Source organism: Candida pseudojiufengensis (assembly GCF_024610245.1).
Source record: "Candida pseudojiufengensis strain CBS 10847 chromosome Unknown scaffold7, whole genome shotgun sequence".
Taxonomy (NCBI): Eukaryota; Fungi; Ascomycota; class Pichiomycetes; order Serinales; family Debaryomycetaceae; genus Lodderomyces; species Lodderomyces pseudojiufengensis.
Window position 1 is genome coordinate 439,513 of NW_026261527.1, and position 18,712 is coordinate 458,224.

Below are 18,712 nucleotides of genomic sequence, written 5' to 3' on the forward strand. Positions count from 1 at the left end.
AAGCGAAACAATGGCATTAGCAGAGAAAGTGCTAAGAAAAATCAACAAGTTAGGGTTGATTCCCAAAGCTAGAAGACTACTACCTAGGATATCATTAGTTTTGGCATTGTTTAGTATACTTTGGTTAATAACATTACCTCAAGATGGAAATTATAGAAATTGTTATATCTCAGAAAATGCATTAATGCCAGCTCAAGTAAATTCTTATTTTCGAGAAAGTGAATGGAATATAGTACGTGGATATAGAGAAGAAATTCATAAATTAGAAGAAAAACCAATTGATGAAAGAAACGAAATTATTAAACATTGGTTATTAGATTTAGGTTTACAAGTTTCAAGTCATAAAAATGGAGTAAGTAATGATACTTTATATGCAATTATGCACGCGTCAAGAGGTGAAAACACAGAAGCAATGGCATTAGTTGTACCATGGATCAATTCAGACAATGAATATAATGAAGGAGCAATGGCATTGGGGATGGCATTACTCAGATATTTTCAACGTATATCAGTTTGGTCAAAAAATATAATTTTAGTTATCCCTCCAGATGGTAAACAAAGTTTAAGATCTTGGGTTAATGCTTATCATACAACATTAGATGATACAGCTGGATCAATTGAAGCAGCTATTGTGATAGAGTATGGCAAACAAGGCGATAATTTTGAATATTATGACATGTTTTATGAAGGATTAAATGGTCAATTACCAAATTTAGATTTACTAAATACAGCAAATTTGATTAGTCTGCATGAAGGTATGAGCTGTCATATGCAAGGAATTAGTGATAGAGCTATCAATTTTCAAAATCGATTGAAAACATTATTCAAAGGTATCTTGAAATTAGCTTTAGCCGGAACAAATGATGTTCATGGACATGAAGCCTTTTCAGGATGGCAGATACAAGCTTTTACAATTAAAGCTCAGGGAACTAAAGGTCCAGATGTGACACAATTTGGTAGAATTGTCGATTCTACATTTAGATCAGTTAATAATTTATTAGAAAAATTTCATCAATCATTTTTCTTTTATTTAATGTTAAGTCCAAAACATTTTGTTTCAATTGGTACTTATTTACCGAGTGCAGTAATGTTAGCAGTTAGTTATGCGTTGAGTGGACTTAGTGTTGTACTTAACTCAGGAATTGATCTTTCGGAAATACCGCAAAATATCACTAGTTTGTTGACCATTGCCACTATGATTGAATTGTTTTGTTTGGTGTTGGCTATAGTCATTCCATTATTACCAATTGATACTATAAGACTAGTACCGACTATTGCACAAGGATTTTTCATACTATCAATAACTGGTGGAAAACAAAGATTAACTAGAACAGCAAGCTACTCACTTATTGCATTTGCATTATTAATAATAGCATTATTAATTACAGCTTTACTTATAGTTCATTTTGCTATAGCATTCACGATAGGACTATTAGCTTTACCTTTAACTTTTGTTCCAATATTAATTGAAAGAGATAGGAAGTTAGCCATTATTTGTCTACTGATTTCAAATCCATTTTCTATTATATTAATTGCAGGTGTATTCCCTGAATTCAATGACTTATTCGCTCAATTGATATTAGCTTGGACACAATTACAAAGTTGGACTTGGTTAGTTGTTATTTTAGGATGGTTTTCTTCGTGGTTGATGATAGCATATGGTGCATCAGGGATCAGGAGTAACATTGACTTAAAGAAAGTATCTCCTGTTTTAAAAGAAAAATCGTTAGAGAAATCTTCTATACCAAAGGAGTAAAATAATGTATATACAGGCTTTCCATTTATTAAATCTCTATTTATTCTTGTTTGAAATCAATGACTAACCCAGGACTATTTGCAGAAGTGATAAAACAATATCCCAATCTTGTCTTTTTTGATGCTTTTGGATCAATCTGTGAAAATATAACATCACTTACAGCTTTTAAATTTGACATAATTTGAAAATCACTAAATGTACTATTTCCCACAGTAAATGTTATATGAGAATCTTTTTGTTTAATTTGAAATGATCTCAAAATATTCGTTATAGTATTTATATCATCAGTTACAGTTCCTTTTTTCTTTGTTGGTTGTAATCCAGCTGGACCTAAAATTCTCGCTACACTTTTTAATTGATTTTCCATTTCACTGGTTGCAAAAACATGAGTGAAATCACTTGGTAATAATTCTTGATTTACAAATTTATCAATTAGCTCTTTCCCACCTATATTCTCTGCTCCTACCAAGGGTTCTAATTCGGATATCATTGATTGTTGAGTTGTGAAGATTAATGGTTTTGTCTTTTTATTTACAGGAAATGGAATATCTACTGTTCCACTAATTGGATGAGCCCCTTGCTCTTGACGTACGTATAAATGACATGTAATGGTTGATTTATCGGCTGGTTTACCTACTTCAAAAGATCTGATGGTATTTAATGCCTCTGCTATTGGCATATGCAAAGGATGTTCGATTGGATTTTCCAATGATTTGAATTTTAATTCTTGTCTTAACTTTCGTTTCTTTTGTTTATCCTTTTCTCTTTGAAGTTGTGTCTTGATTTCTTTTGTATGCACTAGCGTACGTTGTGAGGTTCGTATTGGACATAGTATATGCCTTATTATAGGTTGACGAGGTATTAGTTTGAACATTAATGATATTGACTACAATCACTGGTATAAAGTCTGAAAAAAAAAAAATTTTAATAGTGAAAAATAAAGAATATACGCAGTGAGATCCGCTACCAAATTTATATACATTTTTTAAGCTATACCCTTTGACTTAAACTTTTTAATAAATCTTATTATGCTAAATATAACTATCGAACCAATTGGACCTAGTAGGGGTAAAAACACAGCTAATTTGTGCTCACTTGGAAAATAAGCTTGCTGTACCATTTCCTTTTCAAAAAAGGCTTTATTTGATGCTTGTTCAGCTAAAGCAGAATATTCAACTGATTTATGTTCAACAGCTAACTTTATGTTGTTAAGACATTTTATTACTTCTTCTTTTGTTTCTTCAGGTACCGCTATATCTTTCAATGATTCAGATAATTTGACTAATGATTTAAGATTATTTATTGAATTTTTAATGTTTTTGTAAATCAATATTCTTTCCAATGAATCTAATTGAATTTGAGATGATTGCGGACCTTCTGGTAATCCAATTAATTTGAATAATTGATTTGTGAATATATTCATAATTGGCATTAATTCATCTTTCAATAACTTTGAATTTGACATCTTTGGTAAATTTTTATTTAAAACTTTAATTCCACCCCATTTGGAAATCAAAAATGAATTAGTTTTGGAATTTTCAATTGTCAAAGTATTATCCGGTATATATATTAGGAAGTTGATTGTTGGATTCATATCATAATTTTCCAAATTCCAATCATTGAAGTTAATAAATGTTTTCAAATCATCCTCGAGAATAATATTATCCTTATACGATTTAGTTAAACTTGAATAATATTGAATTTGAGTACTGATTGTGAAAGATGTGATATTTTTCAAAAATGTTAAAGCTGATTTAAATTGATTCAAGGCTTCATCAATCTCCCAGTTAATGCTTTTACCGTTTTCAGTAAATAATGAAAACACCAAGTTGTACTGTGGACTATAAGGAAATGCAACACCTAAAGAATATTGGTCTAACTTGAGTGCTTTTAATGTATCCAATTCATCTTTAAATACTTGATCAAATAAGACTGAATTTACTTGTACATTATAGTCTTCTTGTGATTTAAAATCAATGAAAATATCTCTTTCGCTAGTTTGTAATTTATTGTCGGGTGATTCTTTTGAATGAATTTGGTATTTAGCATCAATTGGTTTATCAACTAATTCTATTTGCCATTCTTGAGACAACTCAGGATACCTCTCTTCAAAACCCGATTGAATGACATTATGATTTAAAGGTTTGTCCGAATATATTGGAATCTTATATGCTATCGTTTGTGAATCAAAATTATTTATATCATTAACTGGTAAATCTGCTCTATGAATTGATGTAGTAAATAAAAACAATGGATATCCCAACCCTACAACAAACGTTATGACAATGACTGTTATAAAGTCTCTAATACTGGTAATATTAGAAGACTCTTTCGATTCTTTTGACATAATCGAAGCCCTAAAGTCACGTCCTGAGTTGAGTTGTTTGTTTTGAAATTTGATGTCTGAAAAATAATTTATCACCAAAACCCTTTCCACGTCAAATTCAAGATTTTTTTTTTGCAACTCCCTTTAGTAAATTCAAAAGATGTTTAAAAAACCACCAACTAGTAAAGCTTCAGCTAATATTAAATCATCTGATCGAAGAAAATTATTGGCTACAATATGTAAAACTTATAATCTACCACTTGATGAGATCTCAAAAGAAGGTTTAGAGAATATTTTACCATCAATAAGTAAAAAAGCAACTTTTATTACATCAACTGGAGTGACAGGAATTTTATATTTAAATGAACAAGAACTACCAACATGGTTTCAAACTAGAGATTCACAATTATATCCATCAATTTTAACTTGTTGGAAATGTCCTTATTTATTACCTTTAGTGAAGACTCATCCTCATGTAATTGATGTTTATTTGGGTAAAGGTGCTGATTTAATGTTACCTGGAACTATTCCGCCATTTGATAAAAGAGCAACCAAGCATACCGTTGTTGGAGTTGTAAGTAGTGATAGTCCTAATAGAATAATGGCTATTGGAACTTGTAATTTGAATTTAACTCAATTCGATAACGTTGTAGGTAGATCTGGTACTGCTGTGAATATTTTACATCATTATAATGATGAGTTGATGAAATTAAATAAAGAAATAGATATTGAAATTCCAGAGACTGTGGATGAAGTGATACCCAAAAAGGAGGTTGAGAACGAGTCAAAAGAGGATGTTGTTCAAGAAACGGAATCAAATGAACCCGTGGAGGAAGCAAATAATGAAGAGGCCATACAAGGAACCTCACAAAACGAAGTAGACGAAGACGACTTAGCAGAAGAAGTAGCGACCTTAACAGTCGAAGAATTAGACAATTTTTTCATTCGTTCTTTACTTCAAACCATTAAACTAGAGAAATTGGAATTACCAATGTCAAGTAATGTATTTTCAACTTTTATATATAAGAATTTACCAATTATGGATTCAAAATATGCAAATATTAAAAAGACATCATGGAAAAAAATTTCAAAATTTTTAAAAGAAATGAAAAAATTAAAATATCTTGATATAAAGGGAAAAGATGAAGATTTAACTATAATAAGTTTAATTTCAAAAGACTCATCAGTTATTGAAAATTTCGTACCTCATAAAATCAACAAACCAAAAACCTCAAATAATGGAAATTCAAATAAATCATCAATGACTATAAGAACATTATATAAACCAACAAGTAAATCGAGAATGTTTTTTAATAAAATAAATGAAGAATATGATGAATTATATACATTAGGTGAATTAAAATCAAAATTTGAAAATTATATAAAACAATTTAAATTACCAATTGAAAATAATCCAAAAAATATAATACTAGATGAAATAATAAGTAAACCAATAAATAAATCAGAAGGTACAACCATGGCAAGAGATGAAGCATTTAAAGAATTTTTAATAAATTTTTCACCATATTATGAAATTATATCAAAAAATGATAATCAACCACAAAAAATTATATCAAAAGGTGTTCCCCCCAAAATTCACATCGTTACAGAAATAAAAATTGGTCGAAAAATAATAACAAGAATTGGGAACTATGATAAATTTTTTTTAAAACAAGGTTTATTTAGTGAAGAATTAAGAATTAAATGTTCTGGTTCAACAACTATATTAGAAGATGATCAAATTCAAGTTCAAGGTCCTCATGGGCTTTTAATTATTGAAATTTTAAAAGGAAAAGGTATACCTATTTCATGTATTGAATTTATTGATAAAGTTAAAAAGAAAAAGAAAAGATCATAGATAATTTAAAATAGTTGGAATATTATGATACATTTGATTGTAAACTTGTTTAAGTTCTATTGAGCGCGATTGCGAACTGAAAATTTTATTTTTGCAGCCAAGAGTTTAAATCAAACCTAGGTGAAAGAAATAGAATTCATAAACACATTACTCTCTTAAATTATCATTAATTATATGCTCTATACAACTTTTTAAAATAGTTTGCACGTTTCAATTTCGAAGATATATATACCAAAAACTTATTTTATTTCAACCAACCTTTATTCAAAACTTCAATAATTCTTGAATCAAAATTGGAATTAGGATTTGAATTTATATTTGGTGTTGAATTTGAATTTTGTCTTCCATGTTTATGTATTTGATTATTTTGTTCAATTAAATCTTGTAGTTTATCTCTTGGTTCATTATCTGAAGTATTTGGTGCATGATGCTGTATTTTATCTAATTGTTGTGGTGGGGTATTGTTGTTGTAATTACCATTTTGATTGTTATACTTATGTTCTTTCTGTGTACTGTAAGGTTGTGGTTGAGGTTGAGATATTTGTTGTGGTCCTAATGAATGTTGTACTTGTTGTTGCTGCTGTTGTTGAGAACGATAGCTTGGTATTTGATTATTCTCATGTTTTATATAATTATTAAATTGATGCTGTGGATTTTGTTTATCATAGAAATTGGTATTATTATTGTGATGATTTTCAATAGTAGGAATAGATCCATCTGATTTTGTATGAGAATCAGAACGTGAATTATTGATATATGGATCATAATTCATATTATGCAATTGTTGTAAATTATTTGGATTTGAAGAAAAATGAGGTAGTTGAGGTGGTAAGACTATACTATTATGCTCTGAGTTATTTTGTTGATTTTGTTGAACATTTGGGCTTTGATTGTTGTTATGATGGTGATATTGATGATTTTTTGAAAAACTAGGTTGTCTTGATTGTTGTTGTTGTTGTTGTTGTTGTTGTAATTTTGATTTTTCAACTAATGGTGAATTATTATTTAATGTATGTAACGAATGATCAGGATATATGTCATTTGATAATTTCAAACCTTTTAATTTTGGATCATGAGATGGTATATTTACTAAATTTAAATTTTCCAGAAAATCCATACTACCACTATTATTATTGACATTATTTAAAAAATCTTCATGATAATTATTTTTAAAATATGAAATTAAATGAAATCTTTGATTTGTTTTTGTTGTTAATGAATACAGTTGTTTAATTAATCCATTAGTTTCTTCCTTTTTAGTAAATTTATTTAATTCTTTATATTGTAAAAAATTCCCATTATAAACTTTTGATGCTGACCAAATTTTCCCATCTGTCCATCTTTTCATACCACATGATGTTTCATTCCATATAAATATTGTATTTGGTTTTATAAATTTTGATCTTTCAAGGATAGTTAATCTTCTATTTATTATTGGTAACATTTTTAATCTACATGCTTCTATTAGTAATAATGCATCTAGTATTGAATATATTCTACCAATATAAGTAATTATATGACTATTTTGTAAAGAATTTGATTTTGGAGGTGATGGAGAAGGTGAAAATGATGTTGATGAATGTGGAATTGAATTTGGTATCTGATTTGAATTTGAATTAGGTAAAGAATTTAAATTCAAATTTGAATTTGAATTTGAATTAGAATAATTATTAGTATTTAAATGTGGTAATGATGATTCAAATGGTGGTTGTCTAAGGTGAGGTCTATTAGATTTTTGGAATGGTTCTTCTTCACCTGAAGAAAGTGAAGATGCGGATGATGTTGACCCATAATTTGAATGGGTAGTATTATTATCTGTATTTGAATTAAGACTTGAGTTTAAAGTAGAATATGAAGTTGAGTTATGTGAATAATTTAAATCTGAATTCATAATATTGTATATTTTATGATTATATTTGACAAAAAGATATGTGGATTTCGACTTTCTTGATTGAAATATCTGATTATTTTCGATTAGAATATATTATGAACTAAACTGATACCACTTTTAATGTAAAAATTGTAATATTATGGTTGAATAAATGATGAAACACATTAATTTATGATAATATTTAATTTATGATTGTATTGGTAAAATGATACACTTCTATCCAAAAGATCTTTCTTCTTTCTTAATTTTGATTTATTCTGAGATTTAATTTAATACATCTAAACAAATGTAGATTGAAAAAAAGGAATGTGGAATCTTATTCTGAGTTCTTCTTGATGGTAATAGGTAACAAGTAAATGTATTTATTATGTAACTTAAAATAATATTTTTTTTTTTTTTTGCAACTTGTAACAAATTTGTTTGTAGTTTCCAATTACAAATTTATAAGTGATCTTTGAATTTCCCAGGAAGGTTGTATTAAAGTTGAATCAACAAGAAAAAGAATGGAAATTGAAGATTTATTGATGAATGAATTTGTAGATTATTTGATGATTGAAAAAATAAGAAGGAAAATATATTATTATTATTATTTTAATATTCAAAATTTTGTATTTTTGAAAAAGAAATGGGTAAATTATATTATAGATTATTATATTTGGTATATGAATTAACAATTTAATTTTTCACACTTTGTTCAGTTATAAGGTTAGTAATATTCATTCAATTATTGAACCAATATATATATAGTACTATATTAACTTAAAATAAACTACTTTACACCTCATAGAAGTATTTGAATAAAGACAAGATTAAATTTGCTAAACTCGTACAAAACTTACTCTTATATTATAAGATTAGTTACATTTACTGATAAATTAGATTGAAATAATAAATTAAAGTAATAATTTACAAACCTTATTTCTATTAACCCTTTTGATATTTTGAGTATACATTTTTTAATGGGGTGTTAATGAATAAGTTTACCAATTTCAAGTTAAAAGAGATTTGAGCAGATCTGGTAGCACAAAATCAACATAGAGTAGAATGATATTAATTGCTGGGGGTCCAAATAGATTCAATAGTATTAAAAAATTTTCGCATAATAATTTATTATTATTACTAAACACATAAGTACTGTATTTGTTTAACAGACACACAAAAAGTAATGAGGTCATAATTCATTTTCTATTATTAAAGTCTTGCATACTTCCATTGCTCTAAACCAATATATGGAATTTATATCATACAACTTCAAACTTGTTGTTTACTTGATTTGTTGAACCGTATGTTTAAACGAATCATAGAACCCGACTGAAAGCGCCATGTAATTTAATAGATACTTTGATAATAACGTATTCAATTTTTACTCCAGATTTTAGGTGGAGATACAAAAATAAAAGTAAGACAAGAATCTGAAACAAAAAAAAAATTTAAGTATTCCATAAATTGATCAGTAATCACCAAAACTTATAACAAACGAGCCCATTATTTTACTTTGTTCTGTACAAGAGAATTAATAAGTAAATCTAGAAATTTTTAAAAAAAAAAAATATACAATTTCGTCAATATGAATTCTTAGCTTTGAGGCGAATTTTTTTTAAATTTGTGAAATTTCAGAATTTTAAATTTTTCTATTAATTTTCTATTCTATATACATTTTTGTTTTGTATTATTAGGGGGTTTAATTTTTTTCCCTTATATTATAGATCAATTAGCCTTAAGTTCACGCCTTAAACTCTAAATGCTCAACAATAGTATTTCAACTCTCATTTTTTCGAAACCTATCAAAACTAAATCTACCATAAGAGAAACCTTATTTCAGATTCTAGCCTCAATCAATTACAGAAATTGATGAGGTCATATTTTTAAAGTTTGTATGTAATCTCGATTACTCAACATGTTTGATTAAAATATAAAAACTTTAAATAATTTAAGGTTTTTAAGGTGTAGGGGGTGTTAAAATTTAGGTATATCATCTTCTACATTTAACTTAATTATATGCTAATCATCTTAAAAATGGAAAAATATAAAGACAGGCTTCTTTTTTTGACTTTTTTTATTTGAAAAATTACATTTCTACCCGGTAAAGGATTTGAAGTTCAATTCAGCTTATCATTGAATTTCAACTACCTATTCATTTAAACGATACTCTGGAAAATCCAAAAAATAACTAAAGAAACAAGTTTGAATAAATCAAATTAATCGTATTTAGTTCAATAAAGGAAAGTAACTTTATCCACGGAATTTCAAAATTATTTCATTTGCCGGACCAAACTACATGGAATAAATAAAATAATAAAATAAAATAAAAAAAAAAAAGAATTTAAAACATTTCTATTATTATGACAATATAGAAGTACTTATGTGTGTTTATCTTTATTTGAAACCAAAATTTGAAAGTAAGACACAATAGGGTTTCACTTTAATTTTTTACCATAGATATCGAATTTTTGTGGAATTGAGGTTAAATCCATAAATAGTTTCACCCTAAGTTTGTGTGGGTTGGGTTGACGGGAAATCATTTTTGCAATTTTAACCATTCCCACCACATGGAAAATCAATGTATCATCGAAGTTGCATCTTTACTACGAAATTATAGCGTGAGTATTTGCTCTTTCTCTTCAATTGTTCACTATAACAATAAATATTTGAAACAGATTTCCGAATGATAGAATTATATTTCCGTAGGTCTCTCGCCATACTGTTAGTTGTATTGCTCCCGCTTCAAGTGTCTTCTCCATGACTCAACCACGTTTATCTGGGTTACAAGTGGATTTTACTACTAGACAGCTTCTGACTGATACATTAAAGTCAACGCTGAAGTTGGCTTTATCAGAAAAATTTGTTTTTATGAACATTCAAATTTTGTGGTCCCATTGACTTTTCAAAAATATTTCTTTTAATTTTTTTTTTCCGTATTGGGAATTCTTGTGAAGAAAACCTGGAGGTGACTATTGAAATAATAAATTTTCAATTTTGTTCCAAGGTCTACATGGATTTTTCAAGTTAATGCTCAAATGATTTTGAATGTTATTTGTATTTGGGCTAATTTTTTCGAACAAAAACTTGTGTAGATGTTAAATAATTTAGGTACTGCCGAAACTATTATTGCGCTTTATTTTGATTATATGATTTGTGCGTACTTATTCAAATAATATCATTTTTACAGAATTTTATGATTCATTGACTGCATATTTGGATTTTAATCATAGTGGTCCAGTTAAATTGTATCTTGGAATTTAATTATTTAGTCAAAGAAAATTCGATTCATTAAAGATTTATTAGAACAATTGAATTCAGAGGGTGATGAAATTAAAGTATTAATTTCTACACCAAGGCTAAATATAAAGCTTTTCCAGATAAGCTGAATAATACTGATATCTAAGAAGAGTGTTTATTCAAAGACAGATTCAAGTTTCAGCAAAGACATGATGGACATTTATGAACTGGAACTAAATTTTTCCTCTAATCAAAGTTCCAGATCTAAAGTTTTCATAAGTATTATGATATTGGAAAACCTATTATCTCTCAATGGGGGTTTTCTTATATCACAAAAATACTCGTTCAAATTTTTAACAACGGTTGAGATACCAAAATTACACTTGAATTCAATGTGAAATTAGATATTTCAAATTCACATTTGTATTCTATTACATTATTCTTTTGTTTACATTCATTTACTATATATAAGCATATTCATTTTTTAGATATAAGCAGACCAACCACCATACATTTGAGCCAATCTTTCAATTGAAGTAGCTTCTTGAATTAAAAAATCAACTTGACCATGAATATTCATAACTAAACCTTCTTCTTCATTAATTAAACCTCTTGTTTTTTTACGAACTTTTAATAAATCATTTTGAGGTTCTGAATTAATTTTCCAATCACATAATGGATCATATAATAAAGTTTCTAAAATATTCATTAATGATTGTTCATTTAATCTTAATAATTTTCCAGTTTGTTCACATGATATTCTAAAACTTCCATCTACTCCAACTATTCCCATTGCATCAACCATATTTTGAGTTAATCTAAATGGTACAATTTCTGGAGTTGGTAATGTTAAACCTTTTTCAAATAAACAATCAAAATCAATATGTAAAATTGATCCTGAATTTTTAAAAAATAATATATTTTCACAATGTCTATCACCTAATCCTATAAGATATCCAACAATTGACATAACTGCAGATGATCTTATAAAAGAATTTCTTGCCATATACCACAGACTTGGATCAGGAAAATTTTCAATAAACCATTGATGTAAAAGTGGAGGATTTTTTTCACATATTGATTTAAATAATTCAATTAAATGTTTCATTGATTTATTATCTTTATTTTTTTCATTGAAATTCTTTTGAGCTTGATTTATACTATTAAAAATTTGTCTTTCATTAACAGTTTTACCTTTTCTTTTCCTTTGTTCATTTATTATACTTTTCATTGTTTGTACATTTGTAACAAATTCTATTATTCCAATATTTTCAGAAAGTGGTATAACTGAATAATTTGCAACATTTAAATTTCTTTTCCTTGCTTCAGTACTGGTTGATAATATACGATTTACCATTGTTGTAAATTCAACAACTTTTGCATCTTTTCTTGTATCATCACTTTTAATCATTAACCTATAATTTTTACCATCAGATCCTTTGATCGTAATTTGTCTAGGCATTTGTAACGAAAAGAAGATATTAACTTGATCATAAAACCCATTAAATGTTACTGATGCACTTCTTGGAAAAGCTGTATATGATGTAGCTTCTTTATGAGGTATCCTGATTTGTAGATTTGATTGAACTGGTATAACTAATTGATCATAAGCTCGATTAATATCTGGGAAATTAAAATATTTAGTTAATGATAGTTGTCTAACTCTTGCAGATTTATTTACAGTCTTTTGAGCAATACTTATAAATTTAGAAAATAAATCTTGAGCTTCTAATATTAAAGTTTCATGATCTTTTCTTTTCCTTGAATGAACCAAAATTTTATTAATTCTATCTTTTCTTTTTTGATCACCTGAATACGTGTGTGATAAAACATACCATAAACTATGACGAGGATATTCAGATATGATTGTTGCAACAATGGTAGCTAAAATCTTATAAGATGGTTCATGCTCATGAACTATCCTTGATAATATTTGTGTTATAGCAGTATACCAAGCATATGTTGGCACTGTCTTTAATCCATCAGTTAAATCTTGTATAATTTGTTTTAATTTTTTATCACCAATTTTTTTATGTTTTGATAATTTTGCGAAATCTAACCAAATTGTAATTAATTTAGGTAATGCTTCAAATATAAACAGTGAACCGATAGATACAGCACGTATAAAATTTCTTACTGTTAAATGTTGATAATAACCTGATTCATCTTTTGAAGAATCCATTAATTTATTAAAATATTTCCCAATATCATAACTTGAATTTTCATAATTTTTATCCATTTCAAATGCTTTTGTATATTCTTCAATAATTTGATTAGCTGATAAATGATTTGATTCATCTAACCAATTTGCATATTGAAGTTGAATTTTAGCTTTAAACTTTATATCATTGATTTCAGTTGTTTTCAAAATTTCAGATATATTTTTAATAGCTTCAGATTGTTTACCTTCAGTCCATAAAAGTTTCGAATATTCAATATTTGCAACAGGATTATTTGAAGCCATTGCCTTAACAATTGAACTTGTTGAAATATCAAGTCTACCACTTTCTCTAGCTAAATTTGATTGATGTAAATAAATTTCAGAAATCTTCTTTTCCTTTTTGATGATTTGATTAGCAACTAAATGAAGAGTTAGGATTTTGTTTTGAGTATCAAAGTCTTGATCAACATTACCCAATCTTAATTTCAATTGATCAGTAGCATCATCAGATGATCTTAGAATTTCCTCCATGTCATAAATAGCATGCAATTGATTCATGAGACTAACATTTCTGATAAAATTTGAAGAAGTTGATGAAACCAATGAATTTCCGATAACCTTATATAAGTTTTGCATAGACTCTTCATGTTTGGTGATTTTTTTATTTCTATCATATAAAGAAGTTATGTAATGTGCCAACTCATAATTGACTAACGATTCAGTGTCATTAGGCTTTCCCAAAAAATCAGTCACTTCAAGCCATTTCGTCAATTGATCTGGTTTACCAGAGTATACAGCTGATCTTAAACCTACCAACGCCCAATCTAAGGGTATTTCACTTAAATTCCTCAAATCAGTTAGCTCTGATAAATTAGATAAAACATCATTATATGATCCATATTCATTTAATGCTTTCAACAAATCCTTATTTTCAGAAACCTTCGATGATCCATCTCCAACAACTTTAAATGATTCTAAAGCAAGACTCCAATTATCACTATATTGAAATGTTTTTAATTTTTCATTCATATTATTTGAAGAAAATATTTTCAATGATCCATTTAATGCATCATAATCATTTATATTTGCATACATATTTTGTAATGTTCTGGCAGCATCTAAATCACCTAATTTAAATTCTGAATTAATTTGACCATCACGATAACATTTTTCTATGTACATTATAGTTCTTTCATAAGAATCACATTCAGCTGATTTTATAGCTATTAAATCCATATTAAATGATCCAATAAATCTTTCTACTAAATCTATTTTATCAAGCCAAATTTCAGATGATGATACAGAATCTTGAACACTGCTTCCATTAGTATTTGCTATTTGGGTAGTTGCTGATAACCACTCATTACAATAATCAAATACTGAAAATATTGTTTGAAAACATAATTTTAATTCCTCAGTTCTATCAGATGGTGATGCATTTGTATCAATGCTAAATATATGTTTGAATTCTTCTAATAACTCTTTCTCAACGGAATGGTTTAAACATAGAATATGACTCAAAACTGTATACTTAAATAAATGTTGACAAATTGAAATATCTTGATCTTTTAATAAAATTGCACAATTTTGAAAAATTAATTCTCTAATATTTGGTTCTTTATTTTTCCCATTATAACTTCCCTTTTTCAATAAATACAAAGTTAAATCAATCAACCAAGTTTCATATTTCATACCAGATTTATAATATGGAAATTCAATTTGAATTAGTTTTGATTTACTTGAAGCAGTATATTTAGAAGTTAAAAATGGTGTTAAAGTTGATTTGGCAACATCACTAAATTTCATCCATATTGAATTATTACTATCCTTAACTTTATCATCACTTAATTCCAATAATCCTAGGAATTCTTGTAATGCAAAAGCTGCAAATAGTTGCTTTTGTGGATCATTTGACGCCCAAAATAATTTTAAAACATGATTTTCAATTAAATCTATCAAAAAAGATGTATTTTCATTTTGATTTTCAAAATTTTGTTGAACTATAATCAGATGTTTTACAGTTTTAAAATGAAATTTATTTGCATCTAATGCACCAAATACAGCTAAAACTTTTGCACATTCCGATGTAATTTTTGGATTTTTATTCTTAAATTGTGAAGCGGTATCTAATATCGTACGAACTAAAACTGTAATTGAATCAGTTAAACTTGAATCTTTGAAAAAATCTTTTTGACAATTGATTTGATATTCCTTAAAATAATTATATAGATCAAACAACGCTTGCTCCACAACATATTGATTATGAGTGTTTAATCTTCGACTAAATTCTTGAAAAATTTGAACTCTTGATAATGATTTCATATTTCGAAATTCTTTAATGAAATTAAAATTTGACATATAATCCAAAAACGGAATTGATAAATAATATAATGAATATCGGCTATATTTGTCTTTGATTTCTTTGTATATCTTCTTCAAAATATCAATTGCGATGTCTTGAGCTTCCGTACCAAAACTTTGAAATTTTTGAAAAATAATTGATATAGCAATGTCTATTAAAGATATTAAATGAGTGGATGGTAATTTTTCAACTAATTCCCTCCAACAAGTTAATGTCAAGACATGAAAATCTGGTTCTTCTAACATAGCTTGTAAGCAAGTGGACAATTGACCCAAAGCAAAAGTTAAAGCAACTGCATGATTTTTGATTAAATAAAGTATTGCTTGAAATGCACTTCTTCTTTCCATATAAGGTTTACCACTTTTTAAAGAATGGGTTACATCACTAAATTTTTGTACCAACAATAAGATTTGTTCTTCAATTAGACTACTTGCAATTTTCCCCTTTTGAGCTCTTTGATGTTTATGATGTTTTGAATTTTTCGCGACTATTTCTAATGCTGAAATTATGTTACCCAAATTTCGTATATTTCCTTTATCATCAAGTTGAATTTCCAATAATATATACCATACAATTTCACCTGGTGCTGTGAAGATTTCATCGGTTGAAACCAGCTTATAATCAGGACAGTTACTACTCAAAACTTTTATCACGTATCTTTCATTCAGTGGATCCTGGACTAGATATAATGCTAGTATTTTGGGTAAGTTAGAAGCTAATAACTTCTGAATTGACATATTTGCTGCATCAGCTATTTGTCCAATTAAAGATGTATCCTTAAAATATTCAAGTAATTTAGGTACAGTGTATTCTTTAGTTCTGTTGAGAAAATAATTACGTTGTATACTCATTACTTGTATCAATCTTTCACAAACCAATGGTTTTGTAATTATTATAGCTGCAATCGTTGATAAATATGGTGATAGCATTTTATATGGTGAAGTTTTTTTAAAATGAGCTATATCCAAAAACCCACAATATGCATAATTTGAATGTTGATCATTTGGCTCGCCAAGCCAATCAACTAACTTGAGATAAGTTGCGTATAATCTATTCCCATTTGAAACCTTTGCTAATTCGACTACTGAATAAATTGTGGATTCACCAAAATGACGTCTGTTCTTTGAAGTAAAGTTGATTTTAGTGGTTCTTTGAAAAATAAATTTAAACATCTTATCTTGTTCTACTTCATTACACTCTTTTATTAAATATAACGGAATTATTTTAGTTACAAGTATTCGTAAATTACGATTCGGATGGGTATCAAGTATCTGAAGCATTATACTTAGTAAGCCATTTGGTGATTCGTCATATTGTGGAAGATACAAAGAATAATAATTTTGTAACATGATGAAAAAGTTACATGCAACTAATGGTTTGGATTTCAAGTAGTCCATTCTCGGTATGAAAAATTGATGAATGATTTCGTCTAAAATTAAGGACTGAGTTGTACTTTGAACCGGTAATCTATGTTTACTAACTTCATGAGATTGAGTCAGTGATAATGTTATGAATTTACTCAAAGCCGTAAGTAATGTGAACATTGTAATATCCTTCTCCAACTCTTTTGGCTGAGATTGTACTAGACTTCTGATATATCTAATCCAATGTATTTCTGCATCATTATCATTGAAGTTTTGTGGAGGTAGATACTTAAATTTATCTAATATGATGAAATTGAGTTTATCTGTAATTTTGTTATTCTCCTTACTCAATTGTGATTTTAAATCATTTGACTCAGCTGAAGCGAATTGAAAATTTTTAAAATCAATGGTGGATGAATCACTAATTTTAGTCGACCAATTATGATTTGATTCCAAATGGTAGAATATTGAAAATAAAGTACATTTGATAGATATGGGTATTGACTTCACAGCTGGAAGTTTACGTATTAATCCTTCAAAATCCAAAGCTTGTATAAAGTTATGAATTAGGTCTTGGTCCTCACAAAATGAATAAATTTTGAATAATGCAATCGATATTGACTGAACAATATTTGGATATTCAAATCCATTTGTTTTAGACCCCAATTGTTCAAAATTTTGATAAATAAAATCCAGTATCCATGTTAACAAAAGTTGAACATGGTTCCAATTAGTTGTATCATCTATCAAAATATTATCTAAATGATTTAGGAATAGCAAGCTTTTTAGATTGTCAATCATAATTAAGTTTGTTTCATTATATAGAAACTGTGCTTCATTTAAAATCTGCATAAGTTTCTTACCGAGAAGTTCAAGTTTGAGCAGATATCCATTTGAATTGAGTGATAATTTTTTGACTAGAACATAATCGTTAACTATTGAGTACAAATGACAAGCTGAGATTAACTTTTTTAAATATGTTGGATTATTACATGATATGATTTGATTAAAGCAATAATCAATATCCAGAACCAATAATTTGATCAAATTTTCTCGTAGTAGTTTAATGAATTTGAAATCAAATAATTTTGTAGAAACCAAATTAATAATATGTATCAATAAACTTTTCAAATGATTTAAAATGATAGGTTTTGATGTCACGGTTGATAATTGAAAATAAATAAAAGATATAAGCCACTCATATAACAAAATCTCCTGAATCATAATTAAACTTGAATTTGAGGTGGGAACGTAAATTAAACTTATATCTTGATATTTTAATGAAACATTTAATAAATATATCTTTTTACTAAGCATTAATTCAATTGTATCTACCATCTTTATTAATATGTCATCATCTCCCTTCGACCCTGTATTCAAGTCTTTTAATTTGGAATTCAAAAATTGTAGTAGGTATAAGATCAATTTTTTAAAATCTGTATCTTGATCATTTATATTGGACTTGATATCATTTAAAAATTGAAGTAGTTCCTCTGAACTCAACTTTTGAGCTGAAGTCATATCATAGTTGGATCTCTATGTGAATTTGAACTTATGGTTGGTTGTAAATGATGTAATACTTAACGTGTCTAGTTTATTTGCAACACTTTTTTACAAATCTATTTTACGCGTAACGAATTGAAAAATTATCATTGAAGAGACGATAATGTTAAGGACAAAAATACAGTTAATTATTCACATTTATCACGTTAAATTAATTTCATAAACTATTACTATGTACCCTCATTCACCATTACAGTGATTTTATTTCTCAA

General features: G+C 27.5%; 5 protein-coding genes across 5 annotated transcripts; 2 read left to right on the forward strand and 3 right to left on the reverse strand. All coding sequences in view use genetic code 12, as the record gives it.

Moving 5' to 3' along the window:
• Positions 1-10: 10 nt before the first annotated feature.
• On the forward strand, positions 11-1,756 carry KGF55_002169 (GPI-anchor transamidase subunit; the record flags this gene model as incomplete). Its single annotated transcript, XM_051756823.1, has 1 exon — positions 11-1,756. One exon carries the CDS (start codon positions 11-13, stop codon positions 1,754-1,756), a length of 1,746 nt encoding a protein of 581 aa, XP_051615157.1.
• Positions 1,757-1,796: 40 nt separating this feature from the next.
• Positions 1,797-4,103, reverse strand: KGF55_002170 (mitochondrial 54S ribosomal protein uL1m; the record flags this gene model as incomplete). Its single annotated transcript, XM_051756824.1, has 2 exons — positions 1,797-2,554; positions 2,807-4,103. The coding sequence occupies 2 exons, from the start codon at positions 4,101-4,103 to the stop codon at positions 1,797-1,799; spliced, it is 2,055 nt and encodes a 684-aa protein (XP_051615158.1).
• A 139-nt stretch (positions 4,104-4,242) lies between these two features.
• On the forward strand, positions 4,243-5,940 carry KGF55_002171 (uncharacterized protein; the record flags this gene model as incomplete). Its single annotated transcript, XM_051756825.1, has 1 exon — positions 4,243-5,940. The coding sequence occupies one exon, from the start codon at positions 4,243-4,245 to the stop codon at positions 5,938-5,940; it is 1,698 nt and encodes a 565-aa protein (XP_051615159.1).
• A 244-nt stretch (positions 5,941-6,184) lies between these two features.
• PTH2 (Pth2p) lies at positions 6,185-7,831 on the reverse strand (the record flags this gene model as incomplete). Its single annotated transcript, XM_051756826.1, has 1 exon — positions 6,185-7,831. The coding sequence occupies one exon, from the start codon at positions 7,829-7,831 to the stop codon at positions 6,185-6,187; it is 1,647 nt and encodes a 548-aa protein (XP_051615160.1).
• Positions 7,832-11,534: 3,703 nt separating this feature from the next.
• On the reverse strand, positions 11,535-18,458 carry MEC1 (protein kinase; the record flags this gene model as incomplete). Its single annotated transcript, XM_051756827.1, has 1 exon — positions 11,535-18,458. The coding sequence occupies one exon, from the start codon at positions 18,456-18,458 to the stop codon at positions 11,535-11,537; it is 6,924 nt and encodes a 2,307-aa protein (XP_051615161.1).
• Between the last annotated feature and the right edge of the window lie 254 nt (positions 18,459-18,712).